Raw genomic sequence first — 21,437 nt, 5'->3', positions numbered from 1 at the left:
CAAAGTCACATTGTGTCCTAAAGAAAAGGGATTGCTGACCAACAACTAAAATTAAAACCAAGCTTTGCCAGCGTCCAGCAAACGTCAATGGAAGATCCACAGCTATTATTATTCCAGCTGTGCTGTGTCCAGCCTTGCTGACATGCTGGAATCTTCTCCCATGTGTCACCTGTATCAGCTCAACCGCCAGCAAAATATGAATAAGCCTTGAAAGCTTTTGGCAGTGAATACGAGCACAAAGAGTTTGCTATCAGAGCAAAAACCTGGGGCACTTGAAGCACATCCTGGATAGCTGCAGGTGGGATCTGGTGGTGCCTGATCTGATTTTGCTGGATGCTTGTGGCTGCCGGGTAAGAAAATGAGAGAAAACTGCTGGGAAGGCAATGCTTGGCACTAGTTAAAATCAGGTCTGCACTTGGGTATTTTTACATGGTGAAAACAAAGTGGTTTGTGAATAAAACTCCTGAGGGGGTTTGCTGGCTGCTGGGTGACAGTGACAGCAACAAAGGCAAGTGGGGGTGCTCCCATGGCTGGGGACCGCGGTGACTCCTCGCTGTGTGCCGTGGCACGCCGGCTGTTGGCACGCCAGCCCTTGGCGCGCCAGCTCTTGCCCTCTCACCGCACTTTCCCAATGGCGGCCACGGCCCTGGCGAGCTCCCCGTCCGGGAAAGGGCGAGCCTGGTGCGAAGCCAGGGCCGGTCTCCAGAGATGCGGTACCAGGAATTGGGGTGAGAAATGTCTAACAGGGAGCCTGGGTGGGTTTCGCCCCTCGGCTGCTGCTGGCCACACGAAATCTCAAGGTCACACTTGCACAAAACCCCTTTTATTTGGGTTAACAGCCTTTATTTTCTGGGCTATTGCTTGCCCCAGTTATTTAAGGAAAGGAAAAGACAACAGGATGCTGCTGTATTTCTAAATGTTTATTTTGCCAGTAAAGAGCAGTCAGTTTTCCCAAGGCGGTGCAGCTCCTGCCGCGGATTTTGGAGCCAAGCTGCCGGGCTGTGGCGGAGCCACATGTGATGGAGCAGCCGCTGTCCCGCCAGGCGCCGGGGATGCGCGGGGTTCCTGCACTCACACCTCCGGGGCTGCAAAATGCTGCTGGGCTGCCTGACAGCGCTATAATAGGTGACTGAGTGTTGTTCCCTTCTTCAACAAGAGTGCTTTTTAATTTAGCATGCTTGAAACTTTAAAATTACTTAAATCTGAGGTCTGCTTACAAATTTGATGCCCATTCTGCTCACCTTGGGCTTGCCTTCATCCACCTCTCCAAGGGACACTGGGCTGAGAATTGAGGGATGAGGAAAAGACATTGTAAATGCAGTTGAAGTCAGATGGCAAGGTGAAGATAACACCTTTATTTTGTTTAATATGCTAATTAAAATGATTTGGTAATGTTCTATATAGAAATGGGGGGGATTTGGCTCACTGTTTTTTTATAAATAGTACAGAAGTGTGTGCTTCATCGGAACCGTGCCCACCGTACACTGACAGCTCACAGAGCGTCACGATTTCATCTGTCCTGCACTTCTCCAGGCTCATTCAAACACATTTACACCCACTAAATTACAAAAAAAATCCTCCTTATTTCTTTGATCCCAGGCGCTGTTTCTGGGAGGACGGCTCTGCCCGGTCCCAGCAGACCCCAGCAGGAGTAGCAGCAGTTGCTCACCTGCAGACCCCGGGGTTTGCCGTGTGTCACTGTGACCCTGGCCGTGCTTTGCAAACTGCAGAGCTGCAATAAAACCCGCGGTTTCTGTGGGCTCAGGACTGCAGCAAACAAGTGATGCAGCTGGTCTCCTGCTCCGGAAGGTACATGAGGAAATGGTCTGTTTGCTTTTTGGTTTTATGAACCAGAGAGTTTTCTTAGGAAATCCTACATTCTGTGATTCTGTGATTCTGTGAAATCCTAATGGCTGTATGGATTTACAGCTGTATATCTGCAGAGCACCCAGGGCAGCCCCAGCTTGGGGGCTAGGGGGTGGGACTGGTGCTGCCTTTCCTTATTTATTTATCCTACTTTCCTTATTTATCCCCCCAGCCCTCCGCTGCAGCGTGTCAGACGGAGCGTCCTCAGTGCAGCCACTTGCACAAACAGCTTTTAATTTTGGGAGCTCAGGTTCGGTTAGCATGCATCATGTCAATGATTTAATTTCAGAATTATAGGGCAAGATGGCATAAAGCAGGGATAACTGAGGCCCAGGTGGGTCGGTACCCTTTCCATCAAGGAAAGCTCCTTTTGATATGCTCCCATGGCAAATGGGATCCCTGTCGAGGGGTGAGCCTGGGCAGATGCTGCACCCCAAGGGTGCACGGAGCAGAGCCAGCTCAGTGCCCAGTGGGGAGGTGAGGACACAGAGCCCTCCCGAAATGAGACCTCCCACCCCCTGCAGGGCAATGGCACTGTTACGTATTCTGTCAATTATTAACTGGCATTTCCCCCATTGCTGCGCAGGTTTCTGCGCCCATGTGCAACTTCTTCCAGGCTGTGCACACAGATCTGACCTCATCACCCAGGTCTGACGTCGTCACACAGATCCAATCTTGTCACCCACTTCTGACCTTGTCACCCAGATCTGATCTCATGCCCTCGCCTGCTGGTGCCACAGCAGAGCCCGAAACAGGGATATGTGGGTTTATTTCTATGTGGAGTGCCCAGGGGTGTGATGTGGGAATTAAGTGATGCTGTAAGGGTTAACAGACACATTCTGAAATAAACGAAGCAGCTCACCTTGCATTTGCCTTGCTCTCTGGAGCGTTTCAAAATGCCAGGTCAACTAAAGCGCATGGTTTGTTGCTCTTGAATGTTGCAGCTGAACCACTAAAGGCTTTATGAGGAGTCATTTACTACTGACCAGGAAGGTGAGACGCTGCTCACCCCGTTGTTTCACAGCAGCCTTCACTTGAAAATGTATGTGTCTGCTTTAAAAATAGGTCTGCATTTAGTAGCAACATTATTTTATTCCAAAAGTGTAAACTTTCTGATTTAGCAGAGGCAAAGGCGCCAGAGCACTAAAAGCATGGAGGGTGCAGCGTGACCCTGTAATTTGTCTTGAGAAGCTTAGTGTAAAATGAAGACGTACCTGAGACCCAGCAACCAAATAAAACCGGTCAATAACGGGCCATGACTGCGTAGTCCAGTAAAATATCAGCTGAATTATTAACTCTGACATTGTTACTGTAATCAAACTAATTTATTGACATAGCAGCTATAATAATGCATTTCCAGTACCTTAGACAATTCTGCTGTGTCAATATGTATAGGGGGAAAAGGGAACAGGGCCAAAACCTGCTGTGGTGGTTTTGTAATTGTGTTTTTAAATGAGGCAGGGGGAAGGAGACAAATAGCTCATTTGACACTTGGCACCCAGTGCCTTTCTGGTTTTGTTTTTCCCCAGATGAATGTGTATAAACTGATCTCAGCCATCTGATAAATGCAGTGTCAAAACGGTGCTGTGGGTGGGAGCAGGTGATTAAAACCAAACCCTGCCCGGCTCAGACTGGCGCTTGCTCTGTTTCTGAAGCTGCTGGAAAAGTCTCCAGGTGCAGAGCAGCTCTGCTGGGGATGTGGTGGGTGGGTGGGTGGGTGGGTGTGCTGTGAGCTTGGAGGGTGTGGATAGGTTGGATGGGATGGATGGGGATAAGGGGATGGATGGAGATGGAGGGGGTGGGTGTGGATGGCTAGGGATGGATGGGGATGAAGGGGTTTGATGGGGATGGATGAGGATGTAGAGGATGGAGAGGATGAAGAGGATGGATGGGGTACCCAGGGCTCGTCCTGCTGCCCACCACAGCCTGGTCACCCCCGATTGCCACGGTTGAGTAGGTAAAATGCAGACCACAGGCAAGTGCAGGCTCTAGAGTGTCTTTTTGACCTTAAGACTGCCTTTAATAGGGCATTTTGGTGACGGCCATGTGTGGAGCTGAGGATACTGATGGCCTTTGCCTACTTGTGCGATGCACCAGCCCAGCTCCAGCAATGCACTGATCACACTTGTGCGATGCACCAGTTGAGCCCATGCGATGCACTGCTGCGTGTGGCTTTCCTGAACCTCATCCCAGCCCGGAGGTGGGGAGCGAGGCAGGGTCAGGGAGACCCGTTCCCAGCCTGCTTGCTGGGGCTGTTCACTATTTTTGATGGCTGGTGGGAACTCGTTTCTGTTAATGGGCTGCAGCTGCTCCTTGTGCTCAGCCCAGGCTAAAGGACTGGGACTGGCACTGGGGACATGGCTCAGGGTGCACTTGAGATGGAGAAGGGACAGAGCCCAGGCAGCAGCAGGGAGGGAGGGAGGGAGGGAGGGGGGGCAGCCTGGGCATATGGTCCCTGGTATTTGAATATTGTTTGTTTATCCTGGGATAAGTGCTCCTGGGCACTTGGCAGCTTGTAGCCAGCCCCATTAAGATCTGTCTCCATGTTCCAAGCTCAGGCTCCAGGCAGTGCTGCTGCTGCTGCTCTCCTGGAAGCTGGAGCTACTGTCTCCTCCCGTGCACAGCACAGACACAGAGGCCACTAACACTCAGAATGGTTCTTGGAGCAATTAAACCCAGTCTTGGAAGCCAAAGTCTTTGTTTCTGAGTCATAGAACACCAACCGCAGACCCTGGGCTGGCATTTGCAGCAGGTGCAGTGTCTGTGCAGTGTCTCCCCTGCAGGGGTGTCCATGCCAGAACTGCCCATCAGGAGGGACATTCAGCTCATCCCCATCAGCATGAGGACTGGAACATGTACCATGGAAAAGCAAGCTTTAGGACAGTAACACCAAGTGATTTAAAATGATGAGCTGCACCCCAGTGGTCACCCAAACATGACTTTCTAGTAAAACACAATTGCCAAAATAATAATGAAAAGATCTTTAGTGCTTATTCTGGTTTTGGCAGGAACAGAGTTGATTTTCTTGCCAGTAGCTGGTACAGTGCTCTGTTTTGGATTTGGTGAGATAAGAATGTTGACAGTGCGCTGGTGTTTCGGCTGTTGCCAAGCCATGTTTATACCAAGTCAAGGACTTTCCAGGAGGAACTGCAGGGGACACAATGGGACAGCCAACTCAGGTAGGCCAGGGGATATTCTATGCCGTATGACATTATGTTTAGTACATACTTTGGGGGGAGAAGGAGGGGACATTTGGACTGATGGTGTTTGTCTTCCCAAGTCACCGTTATGTGTGATGGAGCCCGTCTGTCCTGGAGATGGCTGAACACCCACCCCTTGGAAGTGGGTAATGAATCCCTTGCTTTGCTTTTCTTGTGTGCGTGGCTTTTGCTTTACTTATTAAACTATTTTTACCTCAACCCATGAGTTTTCTCACTTTTACCCTTCCAATTCTCTCCTCCATCCCCCACAAGGGGTAGTGAACGAGTGGCTGTGTGGGGATGAGCTGCCAGCTGGGGTTAAACCATGACTGTGATGAACAAGAGGAGTTATTGCTTCATTAGCAAATAATGCGTCAAAGTACTGGTTTTCAAACACACAGTGGAATTGATTTATATTAAAAAAAAAAAAAGTCAAACCATATTCTGAGCATGGATGAAGGCATGTGGACAGCTTGGACTGACTAGCAGTATTTGTATACATCGCACATTTGCATTCATGTTGTCACACACAAAGAGTCCCTCTGCTTGCACCCAGCAGCAGCTCCTCCTCACGCTGGGGCATCTCCTTGCCCGAGTCAACTGTGCTGAGGCTCTGCTGGCTGCAGGTTATCAGATCAGATCAAGGTTCTGAAAAACCTGAGGGTGTTTTTCCTCCCTCAAAGATATGCATCCGTGTGATCTGCAAATTTGGTGATGTCTTCTGTAAGCTACTTGTGGTAATTCAGAGATGAACATTTCAGTTGCATGCTGCCTTTGCAGCCCTGATCGTATCTTTTTCTTTGCTTTGACTGAAATGACTCATCCATAACTTAATTCTGGCAGATTTACCAAAGTAATTTCTGGGTGAGCATGTTATTAGATACTATTTGAAAGATAACCATGGAATCAGCAAATGGGAGTTTTATTTGTGTTGTCTGGGGACAACCGCAACAGCAGTTGTAAAGGCACCAGTCCGGGAGGAGAGTCCCAGTGCTGGTGGGTTTGGGTGCAGCCGTCAATCAGTGGTGCAGAGCAGAGCGGGACAGATGGACAGACGCTTCTGCAGGAGAACCTGCCTCAGTTTACTTTGGTCAAGAGTCATCTTATGGCTTTGTCTTCACTCCTGTGGATTTACACTCCATTGTGGGCAGCAAAATGTGACATATCACCATCCTCGGCCTTTTGAGTCATACTGGGGAGATGATTGGAAATGCTCCATCAGAAACTCTTTCATTAGAATATATTGATATGCATCATGTACCAAAAACATGTTTTAATTATACAGCAGCAGCAAGAGATACTGGAGAACAGGGCATGCACTTAAAAAAAAAAAAATCAATAAAACTCAGTTTATTAAACTTCCTAAAGGTGACCACAATGTTACCTTTATTCAGTTTCTGATCAGTTTATGAGGCTTGGGAATAGCCATTTTAAAACTAGAAATGAAAGTTGCCACCACGTGAAATCCTGTTATACTGTGGGCTGGCTGAGGTTTATCGACTTCTGATGCAGTTGAGGTGGTTTATGTCTCCTGCAGACCTCCCTGTCTGGTTGCAAAGCATTTCCACCAACCAAGATGTACTTCTCCAGGATTTTGGTCTGTGGCTGAGCTGTGAGACTGTAGGACTGTAAAGGATACATATGTGGTAAGATGATCTGAAATAATTCAGGTTTGGGTTGATCTTTATGTTTGTTTGGTTGGGTTTTTTTTAACTATACATAAAGAAAAAATTCTCCAACCTGATTTTAAATGTGGCATTAAGTGGGTCTGTACCCTCCGTTGTCTTTGGAGGCTGCTGTCGTGAAGATGCCTCCATACACCCACTAGGGAAGAAGATGCTCTGTGGTGATGCTATTCATTGCTGCTGGGCTTTGTAGAGGCTGAACCCACTTTTGGTTTGATAACCATGGGCTGGTCCCCACCTCAGGAGGTTCAGGGAAGAGCCCGTGTCCAGTGGGAGCCCTGCAAAGCTGGGATTTGTGTGGTTTTGGGGGAAACCTTTACTCCCCATCCATCCCCGGGCTGGGCACTGCCAGCTGCTCCACTGCAAATGTAACGTCAATGAGTACATGTCTTGCACTGTCACCTCCGGGGAGGACACGGCAGCCTTGGCAGAGGACAAAAGGGACAATAAGTTCTTCCCCTTCACAATGTAAATGTAGGTGGAGGTTTAATCTGCCAGGCTGCATTATTGCGGCTCTGGGCATGGACTGCTCCCAGAGCCAGCCCCGTCAAAAGGACGTCCTTCAATCAGGCAGGGACCATTTAATCATTATTATGGTTTCGACAAACCATTAAAAGGCTCCAGCTGGAGTTTGTCGCGGTGGCAGTAACGAGGTTTTCTGCTGATGTCCTGGCTCAGGAGATGTTGACTGTGGGGACGGCTGGTGGGGAGATGCTCCAGCTGGGGACAGCAGGGTGTGCAGATTCTGGAGCCTCAGCTCATCTGCCCTTCAAGGGCTTTCAGAAAATCCAGAGAACAGCATGAAAGGGACAGGAGGGGGAGAAACCTGATTATCCTGATGCTAAATCGTTTATTTCCAGGCTGTTTCAACACAACTGATGCCTGTAAGTAAGTTACTCTTCCCCTCTTCATTAGATGCAAAGTGATAGCACAGATTTAACAGAAAAATGAGGACCAGGAGGGGCAGTGAGGTGGTTTAGTGAGAGGACCTGGTGAATGTGTCTGCAGAGGCTTTACCTGTCCTGACATAGTCATTGCAAGAGTCACACTTTGACAGCTCCAGGATGTGGACAGACTCTGTCACCTCTTGGGGTTTTATTCTGAGGCCACAGTCACTGTTTTAAGTGCACAGCACTGAATCTGCATTGTGAAACTCTCTGGTTTTAGTCTTGAGCCACTGAACCTTGGTGCTTTTTATTCTGCTAAATGAGATCATAGAATCACAGAATACCGGGTTGGAAGGGACCGCAAGGATCATCTGGTCCAACCTTTCTTGGCACAAGCCTGGTCTAGACAAGCTGGCCCAGCGCTCAGTCCAGCTGAATCTGAAAACTGTCCAGTGTTGGGGAATCCACCACTTCCCTGGGGAGATTATTCCAGTGGCCAATTGTTCCCAGTGTGAAAATTTGCCCTACAAAGAGTTGGTATTGCCTTGCCCTTGTGACACCTGTGTGCCATAAAAAATGATAATATTTCAAAGATTCCTTTAGTTTTAAATATTTTAAGTACCAGCATTTAAAGATTTAAGCTCCCTTCCACCTGAATTAGAGGAGCCAGCTCTCCCCTAAAGGAAAGATCCTGGCATGTTGTCTGTCTGTGTGGGGAAGGGAGGGGGGAGATGTGGTCCAGGGGGGTCTGAAGCATCAGTTAATGCCTCTGGTCACTGCAACCAGGCAGGATGGGACCAAACCTTGCCCAAATGTGGGCAAAGGGCTTCCTGGCGTGTTTTTTTCTCTGCTTTAAAGCCTGTTCATGTCCTGAGCCAGTGAATTGCAGATACATCAGGCAAAAACCCAACCAGCTCCAACTGGTCATATAAACCGCAAACAGTTGGGAATTATGTCTTCACACTTTAAAGTCACTCTATTAATAAAATGGGGTGTATACTTCTTTTCATCTACAAGCCCAAGAGCCTTTACAAATGCAGAATTTATCTTTCCTAATGGATGCATGTAAGAACTGTGGCTCCCCTCTATGCAAACAGCCCCTATGTTGAAGGGTGGACAAGACTTGTTAAATCAGTATGTTTACAAAAAGTCATAAGAGCTGGAGGTTCTATCCTTTGCTACAATTTATTATCAAAACAAAGCTGCCCAGAATATAAATACATTGTCTTTAATAAAATGCATTTGAATATATTTCGCATATTTTATATTCAAAGCGGTTCTTTTGTGTTCTGCAGTGGGCCAAAGCGAGGGCTGAATTTCTGCGCATACCCGGTCAGCATTGGCGTCAGGGCTTGTGGGGACAAGCCTGGCTGAACTCAGAACTAATTCTCCTTTTGACTTCATTTCTGAAAAATCTGAAATGTTCGAAGAGGGAAACCAGGGCCTGATGAAGCCGGCCAGAAACTGCTGACATCTATGGAGGGCATCGCAAATCAGCATTCAAAGTGCTGCTCGGGTACAGCTTCAGAGCATGCTGCCTGCCCGTGAGCTGCCAGCTGCTTGGATTTAAATGGAACTTATTTTATTGCTGTTGCTTTATTTTCTAAGTCTACATTTCATGTATTTTTCTTTGCCTGTTCTCAATTTTCCAGTGCTGTTCCCTTCAATGTTAATGTACAGCACAGTCTGCACTGGGGCTGGGAATCATTTTTATCTGTAAAAGCCGTAAAGTGGAAGATTCGTCCTTCCACCACAATGATGGATCCTGAGGTTCAGTTTTTCACAAATCACGGTTTGAGATGGATAAGCAAGAGCTGGCATTTCTATAACAACTCGCCACTGCTGCGGCTCCTGTGCACTGGGACTCTGTGGCTGCCCAGATGTGCCAGAGATGAGATGCTGGTCCTCCGTGTTATCTCATAAAATGCTGGGAAATGCGGGATTGCAGCAGGCAGGACACAGGCCTGGGGTGGGCAGAGCTGGGGCAGCTGCAGCTCTTCCTCCTCACCCTGCCTGGGCTTTCACAAACCCCACAAACAGTTAAATTCTGTCAGAAATGGAAAATTTGTCCTGTGCTTTCCAGGAGGGATGGAAGCACCAAGGAAAATGGAGCGTGGAGGTGTTCACCCACGCTTCCGCCAACAAAAACCTCCGAAACCATAAAAGTAGCTGCCGTTTAATTTATAACCTGTTGTTCTCAAGTGAAATGGCTATGGAGCAGTTACGCTCAGAGCAGAGCTGGGACACAGCCAGCCATACCACAGGAGCAATGGCAGGAACATCAATTCCACGAGCCACACAGTGACTCGAGTCCCCATAAATCAGCGGTGATCCGCAGGACACAGCCTGTAAATACCTTTCCGGTTCCACCATTCTTGACAACAGTTTTTTTGGAAAAGCTCCACCAGCCCCAAGCCTGCTGGCCACAAGGAGCCCGTGGATTGCAAGCTGTCGCTGCACAAGCCAAGTGTGGGCTGTTGTTTATTTGAAAGTCCTTGATGATTCCTGGGTGCTGGCAGGCCAGGTGGCTCTTTTTTCCTTTTGCAGATTTTCCATCCTTTCCCCCTTGCACAATCTGTGGGAGCTGAGAGGTCCATCCTTGAGATGGAAATCCTGCTTGGCCATCACCAGAAACTCCTGCAAGGTCCAGGCAACTTCTTCATTGAACACTTGAGACTGGAAGAAGATGCCCCAGGGAAGCTGCTTTGGTTTGCAGCTGGCACTGAACAGGAGCAAGTGCAATAGCACGTTAGTGTGTGCATAGATGGTCATGGACACATATATGAAATAATTTGGTATTTCATGTATTTTCCATCAATCACAGTCAGATCCCCACTCAGGAAAGCCCAGCGGTGCTGGAGGGAGCTGGGGAACGTCCTGGACACTGGGATGTAGGGACGAGGGGGCCAGGGGATGGTCACAGTCCTTCACAGAAAGTGGCCTGGGGTGTACAGCTCTCGTATGTAATTCAGTCCTGGTCTTTCACTGCGTTGGTGTGATCTAAAATACTTTATTGAATATAAGGCATCCTACCCACAGGCAGTCAGGTGCTCTCAGTTCCAACAGGGATCAGCTCATCCCAAAGGCTGCTTTGTTGATGCCTCTGGTATTGCTCAGTATCGCTCCTTCATCTGAAAACTGTTATCTTCTGCCTTTGTCACTCGGTTTATAATTTGTCAAAACAGTATTTTTAAAATACTAATTTCCACATGATGAAAACTACAGACTTTGCATTTAATTTTTTTAAATTGTATTGGGTGATCTGTTAAACAGAAAGGAGGGAGTGTCTGAGTCCTGAGAGCCGGGATGTGCCCCAACAAAATTCATGTGTGACCCCACAGGTGGAGGAAACACCTGGAAAACCAGCAGAGCTGAGGTTGGGACGGGCTGAGCCGGTGGGGGGCTGCGCTCAGGACCGACCCTTCCTCTGGTGAGAACTCACCCAGGGCCCTGAGCAGGATTTGAGCCCCTAAAACACACATTACATCCCGCCAGGTTCCTGCAACCCTGGGCACAGACTTGTGCATCTTGAAAAGAAACACTTCACCCTTGCAGACCGCACTTTCGGGGAGCTTTCTGCTGTCTCTGGGCAGCCAGATCTGTTGGCTGTTGTTCTTCCTGCCACTATTCAAGATAAAACAGATTTGCTTTTTGTGGTTCCAGCTCTTTCATTTCACAGCCTTTAATGCTCTCTTGCACTTTGCTTTTTTTAAACACAGTTTCTGTGTGTGTGTTTGGATTTTTTGTTTGGGTGTGTTTTCGAGGTTTTTGTTTGCTTGGTTTGGTTTGTTAAACAGAGATCAAATTAGCTGATAAAAGGAAATTTAAAATTAGCTGCTCCATGGGGGCCGGGGCTGGGTGGTGAGGTGTGATGGCAGGAACATGGTACTTGCCCTGAAAGCAGAGTCACAGTAAGGTTGTTCTGCTTAAAATGCATTTCAAGCTCAAAGCCAAGCACTGTGGGCTCCCCGTGGGATGGCACTGGGGTCCATCCTCAGGTGAGATCCCTGGCAGCTCTGCCATCGACCTGACCCCAAATCCACCACTTGTTGTGGTGTCTGAGCAGCTGAACTGATAAACCAGACAGAAGAAGTTGTAACCAAGCAAAAAAACAGTTAAATAAAGTGGTGGTGACAGGAGAGGTCTTGCGCTCAATCGCTGCTGCCTTTAAAAGTGTTCAGACTTGGACCAGCAGGCTGTGTGGTCTTTAGTCTAATGAACTGCAAACAGCAAGTGAACGAAAAAAAGATAATCTGGGATTTGCTGCTCTTGCTGTCTAAAGCTTATATTTTAATTTAGAAAATCTGTCAATTAGTGGGGGGTATCCCGGGTATCTGGGGTTGTGCTTTAGTTGTACTTCAGCACGTTGGGCAGTTCGGGTGCCTGACGGCTCCTCCTTGCCAGCTGCTTTTTGCTGTGCCCTTTCAGGGCATGCGTCACGCTCCACCACCCAGCACTGCTCAGCTCCCTTGTCCTCCCACTGTGGAGCAAACACAGCCATTTTTCACAATTACTTCACATGCATGAGTTGGGCCTCCTTTTACGTCCTTGTTTTGCAAATAAACATCTTGGGTAAAGCTGCAGCTGTGCGACCTGTTGGCTTCCAAATCCACGTGCTCCGAGCGATACCGATCAGCACCAGATCATCTGTCAATGGCGTCAAGCCTGTTGGCGAGTGGGGATGATGGGTGACATTGCAAAGGGACCACACTGCAGAGTGATGGGTGACACCGCAAAGGGACCGCGCTGCGGAGCGATGTGTGACACAAGTGATGGGTGACACTGCAGGGGGACCGCACTGTGGATCAGTCGGTGACACCACTGGATTTGAGGTTGTTCCTGGTCCCTTCTGGTCCCCAGAGTTGGAAGATTTCAGTGTTTCACTGTTGGTTGCCAGCTGCTCATGTTTGCACACTGATAACAATTAAATGAATGTACTTCCAGTTCTGCAGTGACGCGCTGGGTTGAGAAAATTTAAATAAAGGTGCTTTTGCTGTTATTAGCTGTAGAGCAGGGATTCCAAGGCTTCCATCAGCCTGTGTCCGTTTCTCCGGGGTGCCAGTCACACCGAAAAGTGGAACCCCCACATGACAAGCCCTGTAAATCCATCAGCGGTGAGGGAACAGGCAGGGCAGCTGAAATAATGGGAAACTGCACACAGTTGTTTGCTGTTTTTCTTTTGGAAGTCATTTAATTTAACTTGAGAGAGATTCGTGGTGACATGTCACTGACTTATCAGAGGAGCACAACGAATCCTGTTGTGGTGCTTTGGGTTTGCTCGTCCTAACGATGCTTCCGGCACATTAGAGGAGTCGCTGCTCTTCTGTATAAATCTGCTTTGTGTTAAAATCACAAAATGTTAAAAAAAAAAAACAGACACAGCCCCAGTCCCCTCTGCTGTCCACACACGGCACTGGGGAGGTGCGAGCCCAGCGTGCGGGAGCCGGGAGCTGCCGCAGCTGGAACTGCTCAGATAAAACCTGATCCCTGCAGACCCGCCGGGAGCCAGGTTTGCTTTCGCAAAGCTCACGTCACCGTTTGTCGGCACGGCTGTCACTAAACACAGCTTTGGGTGTTAGGAGGGACCGCAGGAGCAGGAGGTGCGAATGGCCGTGAGGCTGCATCCGAAGCGGTAAGGAAATGGGGACCGGTTATTGTGCCGAGCCGTATGTCGACTGATACAACACACACAGGTTTGGGACACAAACAAGCTGGTTTTAAGGCAAAAAAGATGATCTCAAAATCATTTTTTTTCCACACACGACAGTTGCCACAATGTCTTTGACAGAAGTACAACATATTAAAACCAGTACTAGAAACACGACTGTAGTGGAATTTAAATACATCACATAAAAGGCATCTTTAAAGAAATGCAACAAAAATTCACCACTCAGACAAGTACATGGGAAACAAAAGCTTTGACAGACACTAAACCCTTCGAATTAGTTTTTGAAAGTGTGTTCCTGCAGGGGCAGCCACAGCTGGCAAAAACAGTGCTCCAAAATTAGATGTTCTTTCCCATTTTCTGATATTTAAAGTAGCTTCTTCTTATTACCACAGCCAAAGACGGACCGAACTGCCTTTTTCCAAATATAAAAGCTTCCTATTTTGCTAAGAAAAGGCACAGCGTGACACGATTATTTGAAGTGAAACCTCCCCGACCCTTAAGAACAAACCCATGTTCAGATCCTCCAGAACCAAACAAAGATCCCTTCCCACAGCAACCTCAGATTGAGCCCTTCTCTTGTTACCACAAATTTGGTGGATTGTGTGCAAGAAAAAAGGATTTAGTCCAACTGTTCAGGTCATCCCGACATATTTTACAAGTGACTGGCTTTGTTTATTTGTTTTAAAAAGCTGATGTACATAAATGGAACAATATCAATGCTCTGAGCAGAAGAACAGGCTTCTTATATTCCGAAATAACTTTTTAAAAATAAAAATACGAATCCTGCAAGGCACTTTTTCAAAGAGAACGAGTGAAATTTTTACTTCACTGTGTTTCCCAAAGTGCTGATGAGTAAGTGAGCGCAGGATGCGGTCAGCTCCTAACTAAAAGGGAATTAATTTCATTAAGTTGAAGAAGCTGCTGAGCACTGATACAAGAAGGGCAGCCTGTACACAATGCGCCTCTGTGGTTTTAGGCTGGCTCCTGAATTAAAGACAGACATTCGCTTTTAGGCTGCACACAAATGCCGCCCAGATAAAATCAGATTTATGTAAACTGTGGCTTCTGCCATCAGATTAATTATTTTTGTTTGACTGATAGGAAGATAAGCAAATAGACAATGCAGCAGAACAAGACGAGTGGCCAGTTTCTCTTTTGAGTACTTTTATAAATAAAAGAAGTAAAAATAAAGGTCCTGTGCAATAAATTCCTAGCAGACGCATTTGCCTTTAAGGCCCCTGAATTCAACACTACATGGCACATAGCATACGGTGTACAAACACATGATATATTGTATTTGCATCTAATTTCGCCTAAGAGGCTGTGACACAGGAGACACTGGCGGCTATCGTCTACAAAGGGGCTAAGAAATCAAGGAAAAAATGTAGCCCTTTGAAAAATAAACTTCAGATGCGACACAAACAGATTCAAACTCAGTTTTCTAATAAAACCTGAAGGTTATTTGTGGGGAAGATCTGACTAATGCACACACTTCCACCCACCTCTTCCAGTCTGTTTTATTTTACAAACTCCCAAAGCTGCAGTATCTCTCAAATTTGTCTTTTTGGGGGTACTATTTTGGCCACTTTATAGGACTTTTTAGTAACGAAGAAGTTTCAAGTGGCATCCACATGATTTAGAGATCGTGTGATGTTCATTTTATTCCTAGACATATGCATTTACAAATAAAACAACTCGTATGAAAACAGTGGTTTTGGCTTTGTAAACCTTTGCCATTAATCTACAGGAAGGAGCACATTTACTGTCTCTTACAACCTGTTTATCGCTCTCTCCATCTGCTCAAAGTAGTTTTATAGTCTGCTTCACAAACAGCAATTCTTGGAATGCCCGGCTATTTCACAGGCTGCTATTTAAAAAAAAAGAAGTATTAGATTTCTCAGCCGTGCTGTTTGTCCCACTGCTCCATCCCCCTGGCAGATGAGCTGATTTTAGCATCACGCACAATGAGTATTTAGCAGGACAAGCCCATGTGTTACGAGACTTGTGCCGCCTTCAGTTCTCCAAAGAGACAGATGTACCGTCATCAGTACAACACAACCTTTTCAGCTTTAAGGCACTGAAAGCCAAATAAAGCCTCCTAGTTTTGTCTTCCCTTCATTCTTGTATTTTCCCCCCTTTTCACCTTGTCCCTCCAGAAAAAAAGGAGGAAGAAGGACTCTCTGAAGTAGATCATCTTAGTATTAAAATATATATAGGAGTGGATCTCATCAGTAATTTAATCTGTTGAATCTGTCCCAAGTGTCCACTGGTAGGAAACTCATTTTTCTACCTTAATGCAAGAAAATTCTCTCCAAACTCTATTTTAGGCACACAAAATGTCATGTTCTGCAGCTTAGTTACGAATGGCAATAACAACAGAACGCAGCCACAAACTTAATTCCTTCTTCTGTATTTAAGAATTGTGGGCACATTGAACAAACAATTATTTGGCACTATAAAGCCACCATTGTCAGCTATTTATGCAGACACAAACATGTTACAAATAGCCCAGTTCACAGTAAAATTTAAAACTGCTTGTTGGCTAAAGTAGTTTCCACACAAAGGGCTGGGTGTTCCCTCAGGCCTCAGTCTGCCGGCTTTCCTCAGCCAGGGCGATGGACCTCTCCTTCCACTGGTTGGTGGAGCACTTGGAGATGGCTCTGGCCAACTGGCAGAACTTCTCGAGGAGGAAATTCCTGAAGAGCAGGTAAACCCAGGGGTCCAGGAGCTGGTTTAGCGAGGCCAAGCGCACAGCTGTCAGGTAGACACTGCAGATCTCATGCAGGTCTGGGTTTTGCGTGTCCAGGGGGAAGCCCTTGCAGTGCTCCAATGACGTGTTGGTGAAGATCATCTTCAACATCATTACCTACAGAGAGTTGGGAGGAAAAAGTGATATTTGTTACAAGACTGTGTCTGTGTGTCACTAGGGGTAGTCACATAGCACAAGGGGTGATGGTTTTAAACTAAAGGATGGAGATTTGGACCAGACATGAGGAAGAAATCATCACCCCTGAGAGTGGTGAGAGCCTGTCCCAGGGTGCCCAGAGAGGTGGTGGATGAACCATCCCTGGAGACATCCCAGGCCAGGCTGGACGGGGCTCTGAGCAACCTGAGCTGGTGAAGATGTCCCTGCTCATGGGAAGGGTGGCACTGGGGGAGCTGGGAAGGTCCCTTCAACACAAACTGTTCTGTGATTCTACGATTTTGATGTGTCTCCTGTGCACGTGGAGGAGATGGACACCTGTGCATGATGGCTCTGCTGCACATCTAACTTTGCAAAGGCCAGTGGTACCACACGCTAAATAAACAGAAAACGCAGGGAAGAGCCTGAGACTCGCCGTCAGTCATTCACAGCCCTGCCCAACGTCTCTGCTTCAGCCTTTGGAAAGCACCAGGACAAACCCACCAGCAGCAACACCAGCCCAGGTTTTCCCTCAGAACGCTGTCCTCAGAGCACAGCGTCACCCAGAAATGTCACATCTGGGCTGCTGCTGTTGCCCGAAATGGGGACACTCGGAGCAAGAGCGGCCAGGAGCAGAGGCTACAGGGTAGGATTTTTCCATTCCAAGAGATATTCTGGATGCTAGATCAGTCACCATGTGTGACTGATGATGAGTCCGGAAGGCAGGGCAGCTTGGACAGCAATGCAGAACTGTACGTGTTTCTTTAAATAGAAGCAGTTGAAGATTTAATCTACTACCTTTAATTTAAATAAAACTGAAAATAAGTAACCATGGGCAGAGCTTTTAAAAGTACAGAGAGATATGGATCCCGACCGCATCAAAGAGCCACTCAACCACAGCCCCACCACTTCCCCTGCCACCGCCGCCTGTTGGGACACTGTCACAGTCACGGTCACTGTCACCACCACAGCTCTCTCTACACTGCCTTCTCTTGGCTTCCCTTGGAGCCAACCTGGGAGAAAAGAATACTGGGACAAACCAGAGGGGCTCCTCCTTTGGGAACTCTGCAATGAGCCTTGTTTTCCAGACCTTGTCTTGTTCCTTTTGTAAGTGAACCCATGGAGCTACAAAAATATCAGGCTAATAAAATACAGTTTCCAAGCAGACAACTGCTGCTTATTTTTGGTTTCATTACATAATGTTACTTTACTGGAATATTTATCGGACCAGCAATTGCTCTACTGGAAATCTTAATTGTTTGATGTCCTTAAATGTTGTTTATCATGGCCTGTACTGGTCTTCTAAATGAATTAAAAGAAGGCCTGCAAAAGCTGGAGGAACAACATCAGGTGGAACAATACAATTTATGCCAATAAAAATTTTGGCTCAAAATGTGTATGTTAATATAGTAAAAAATTGTATTTATTAAATTAGAGTAAATTAAATGTTCCTGTTATCACCGAATGTAATTTTCCACTACCATCAGACCTCCACTATCCTGGTTTGCAAACTTACAACCAAAGACAAGCTGCATTTTGTGCAATATCTTTGTAGTATATGGCTGAGGTTGGCCTGTAGTTCACAGGGACTTTCTGGGGTTATTTCTTGGGCTGACGACCCTCCCACTTGACACGGCGCCACTGCCCCGGGCAGCTGCTGTACTGCTGTACTGCAAAGAGCCCACAGTGAACTTCCATTGTACGTAGGGGGAAAAAAATTAAAAAGACAAAAATTTTCCCAAATATCATTTTCCAGTTTGTACTTTTCCTAATTCGTACTTTGTAGTTGTACAGAAAACATTAAAGTGTTATGTATAAAAATCCTTCTGTGGCTGAAGGAAATCAAGGAAGGTGCTTGATTTCCAGCATATAAAGACCAGAGAACACGCTGATTAGCCAGAGGAGTTTTGCAGAACTCCACGGCACAAATTATCTGCCCTCAAGTGTCACTGCCGCACTGTCAGAAAATTCGCCCTGGATTCCAGTCGGGATGCCCAGCAGGGACCAGCCCCACACACCATCATGAAACACGTGCAAAGGGTCCAGACCAGCAGCTCCTCACGCGTCCGGCTCCTGGCCGGTGACTCTGCTCACGTCCCACCGCCCCACGCTCCTCCACCAGCCCCACAAGTGTTTTTGGAGGTGCCAGCAGTGTTAGCACAGCCTCTGCTCTGCGCTTAGCTTTGTTAATTCATCCCATTAGCACTGCCCATTAACTCATCCCATTAACCCTTCCCACAGACCCATTCAGCACAGCATGGGCAGCCGTAACAGTCTGACTCCCCATTGCTAAATCCGCAAAAACGCCACGGGAAGCAAAGCAGCCAGAGAGGTCCCTGCGTCCTCATGGGTTATTCTGAGCACACGGGGGCTGAAGGCAGACAGACAGTGTCCCTCATCTCGGGGGTTTTCTCTCTATTCTCCAAGGCTGGTTAAACCCATGGGTGTGATGGCTCTGTGGTCCTGCTCCAGGGAGCATCTCAGGGCAGAACCCACATCCCAACAGAACAGCTACAAAAACACGGGCTGAGAGACAAACACGTGTCCTTCATTTAACGAATGCCTTCCCGTTTTTTCAGCTGTTTTACTACAGACAAGCATGCAACAGTTAACTTCAGCAAAACAAAGAAACACTGATGTCTCCCCTCGGCACTTTGTTGTGCCCATCAGTGGGACGGCAGAAATGGGACAGGGCAGCCACCTTGGTTTAACTTATCATACCCAACAGTCCTTGGGGCTTGGGGGGACAGAACATTATTATTTGCTTGCAAATTCTCACTGAATTTTCAGTGTGGTTTCATATTTCACTTTTGTCGCAAGCTGTTAATGTTCTCTAGAAAGTTAATTCACAGCCTCTTACTTTGGGGAAGGCTTATTTTGGAGATTCTTATGGCATTTCAAGGATAATGTTACTAAATTAATTTGTTTTCTCTTTTTAGCTCACACCCATCAGCTGTGTTGGCCATTCCTCGTGTCACAGCCCCATTCACGAGAGCTTGGGTTCTCTGTGCACAAGAAGGAAGAAAAATCCTTCTCCAGCCATTAGGTACCTCTCACATAACTTCCAACACCCACAACCACCTTCAGCCCTTCCCAGCAAGCTCAAACTTTCAAAAAATCATACTATCCTCTGGGAACAGAATAAGCTGCTCTTTTCAGACAGGGTACCAGACTCCCGAGTGTGCAGACCGAGATGTGGATTCAGCCTCCTCCACTCCTCAAACATGAGGAGGGGTTTACTCAAGAAAGGGCACGTGAGGAATAACAAAATAGTGGAAACAAATGCCAGGGTCCTTTAAAAAAAAACAGAAACAAGCCCAGAATGCTGCCGTAAATAAGATACAGTGAGCGACTTGCTGAAGACCAGAAGACACAAGCAGAAGCAGTACCTTTTCTCATAAAGCACTGAAATAAGTTTAAGGTGGGAGCAAATAAAAAATTGTCAGTGGCTGTTTCCTAAGAGCACAGGGCTCCATCGCCGTAAGCTCCTGATGAACTTCCTCACAGGTCCCTTCAAACAAGGACCAAGCCAGTTCTTGTTCTTGTTCCATTGTCCCGTCACCCTTGGGGTGCTGGTGATGGGGTGTGCAGGGCGGGAGCCACTGTGTCCTCCTATCAGCTCCCCACACCTGGCACCCCCGGGCTCTGTCCCTGTCCCTGCTTTCTGCAGAGCCCATGAATGCCCACACAGTCCCTGCGGAACCTGAACCGCCAGTGCCACCACCCTGTCCTGAGGGAGGGGGCCCAGGGTTAACCCATGGTGGGGGATGAGTGACCTACCAGCAGTGGTGCCCAGCAAATCAAGAGGATACAGGAGATCCCCAAGAGCTGGATCAGAGTCTCTGCGGTGATCCGTCCCCACTGCTTGCTGGAGTGCGACATGGTCGCTTTGTTCCGGCAGCGAGACACCATGGCCTCCACGGTGACCAGGTTGCACACCACGGTCACCATGAGCGAGAGGAGCCCCAGGAGGGCAAAAATGGAGGTGAAGACGAGGTTCCTGGTGAGCTGGCTGTTGCTGGTGCTGACGAAGCACCAGGTCCCGGGCCACTGCACCGTGTACTCTCCCAGGCCAATGACAGGCAGGAGCCCAAAGGCGCAGATGAACAGGCAGACGCCAAGCATCACCAGGGTGGTCACCCGCACGTTGATGTGGCTGGCGTACCAGTGGGGCATGCGGATGGCCAGAGTCCTCTCCACGGCCATGACGCTGGCGATGAAGAGCGGGCAGAGCCCGAAGACTGTCATGTTGAAGCCGAAGAAGATGCAGAGGTTGTGCGTGGGGTCGATGGTCTCCCAGGAGCGGTTGGCCAGGTAGACGGCGATGACGATGGGGCTGATGAGCAGCTGCCCCAGCAGGTCGGTGAGCGCCAGGGAGAAGATACACAGCAGGAAGGATCGCTTCTGCTGGTTCTCCTTGACCCGGTAGCAGCGGACGACCAGCACCAGGGCCAGCATGTTGCCCACCAGGCCGATGATCATGAAGGTGAGCGGGAACGCCACGGTGACAGCTCCGCAGCATGCTGCCCGCTCCGTCCCGTTGTCCGGCATGGCGCTGGGCTCGCTGCCGTTGGGGCCGCCCTGGCACTGCGGGCCTCGGGTCATCCCGCCGGGCTGCCGGAGCGCCGAGGGGCCGCTCCGTGCCCGGGCCGCGGCGGCAGGACGAGAAGCGGCGGGGCCGGGAAGCGCTACCGGCCGGTGCGCGGCGGGAGGAGCCGTTATGAGGCAGGGGCAGGCGGGGGAGGCGGCTCCTCCCGCACGGGGGAGAGAGGCGGCACCGCACAGCCTGGAACGCTCCGTCACAGCCGGCACGGTCCGGCAGAACGCGGCAGGGTCCGGCACCTCCCTCGGGCTTGGGTGCGCTGCGAGGGCGCAGGACGTGTCTGGGGGCGCAGGAGCGGTCCGTGGTCCCTGGCCGTGCCCCGCCGCGGGGGTGGCTCCCTTGGACTCCGGGCTGGGGTGTCCCCGCCGGCCCCAGCCGGTCCGCGGGCTCTGCTGCCCCCGGGCGGCACCGGGACTGGCCCTGTCCCCTGTCCCCCGCGGGGCTGCCCACCCCGTCACTGGCCCTGTCCGTGCAGCTCTGGGACGGGGCTCAGCTGACCCCTGGCTTGACAAGGACTCGAGCGCAAAGTCCTCTCTAACGGAACACGACGTGAAATTGTCACGGTCACCAGTTAAAATGAGGTTACGGAGAACCTCAGCTCCCACTCCCCAACATTTACTTTTCAG

General features: G+C 48.7%; 1 protein-coding gene across 1 annotated transcript; it reads right to left on the bottom strand.

Annotated features, from left to right (window-relative positions):
• Nucleotides 1-13,338: 13,338 nt before the first annotated feature.
• On the bottom strand, nucleotides 13,339-21,216 carry PTGER3 (prostaglandin E receptor 3). The gene is made up of 2 exons (XM_082053611.1): nucleotides 19,989-21,216; nucleotides 13,339-16,172 (listed from the first exon to the last, which is right to left on the bottom strand). The coding sequence occupies exons 1-2, from the start codon at nucleotides 20,811-20,813 to the stop codon at nucleotides 15,885-15,887; spliced, it is 1,113 nt and encodes a 370-aa protein (XP_081909737.1). The 5' UTR covers nucleotides 20,814-21,216; the 3' UTR covers nucleotides 13,339-15,884.
• Nucleotides 21,217-21,437: the final 221 nt, after the last annotated feature.

The sequence above is a fragment of the Streptopelia decaocto genome (genome assembly GCF_964273445.1).
Source record: "Streptopelia decaocto genome assembly, chromosome: 5".
In the NCBI taxonomy this organism is placed as follows: domain Eukaryota; kingdom Metazoa; phylum Chordata; class Aves; order Columbiformes; family Columbidae; genus Streptopelia; species Streptopelia decaocto.
This window is presented reverse-complemented; position numbering and strand designations above follow the sequence as displayed.

Excerpts from the sequence above, each read along its gene's own strand:
- PTGER3 (XM_082053611.1), bottom strand. The coding sequence starts at position 20,813 with ATGACCCGAGGCCCGCAGTGCCAGGGCGGCCCCAACGGCAGCGAGCCC. Across the intron at positions 16,173-19,988 it reads TTTGCTGGGCACCACTGCTG|GTAATGATGTTGAAGATGAT; the intron begins GTAGGTCACTCA and ends AACTCTCTGTAG.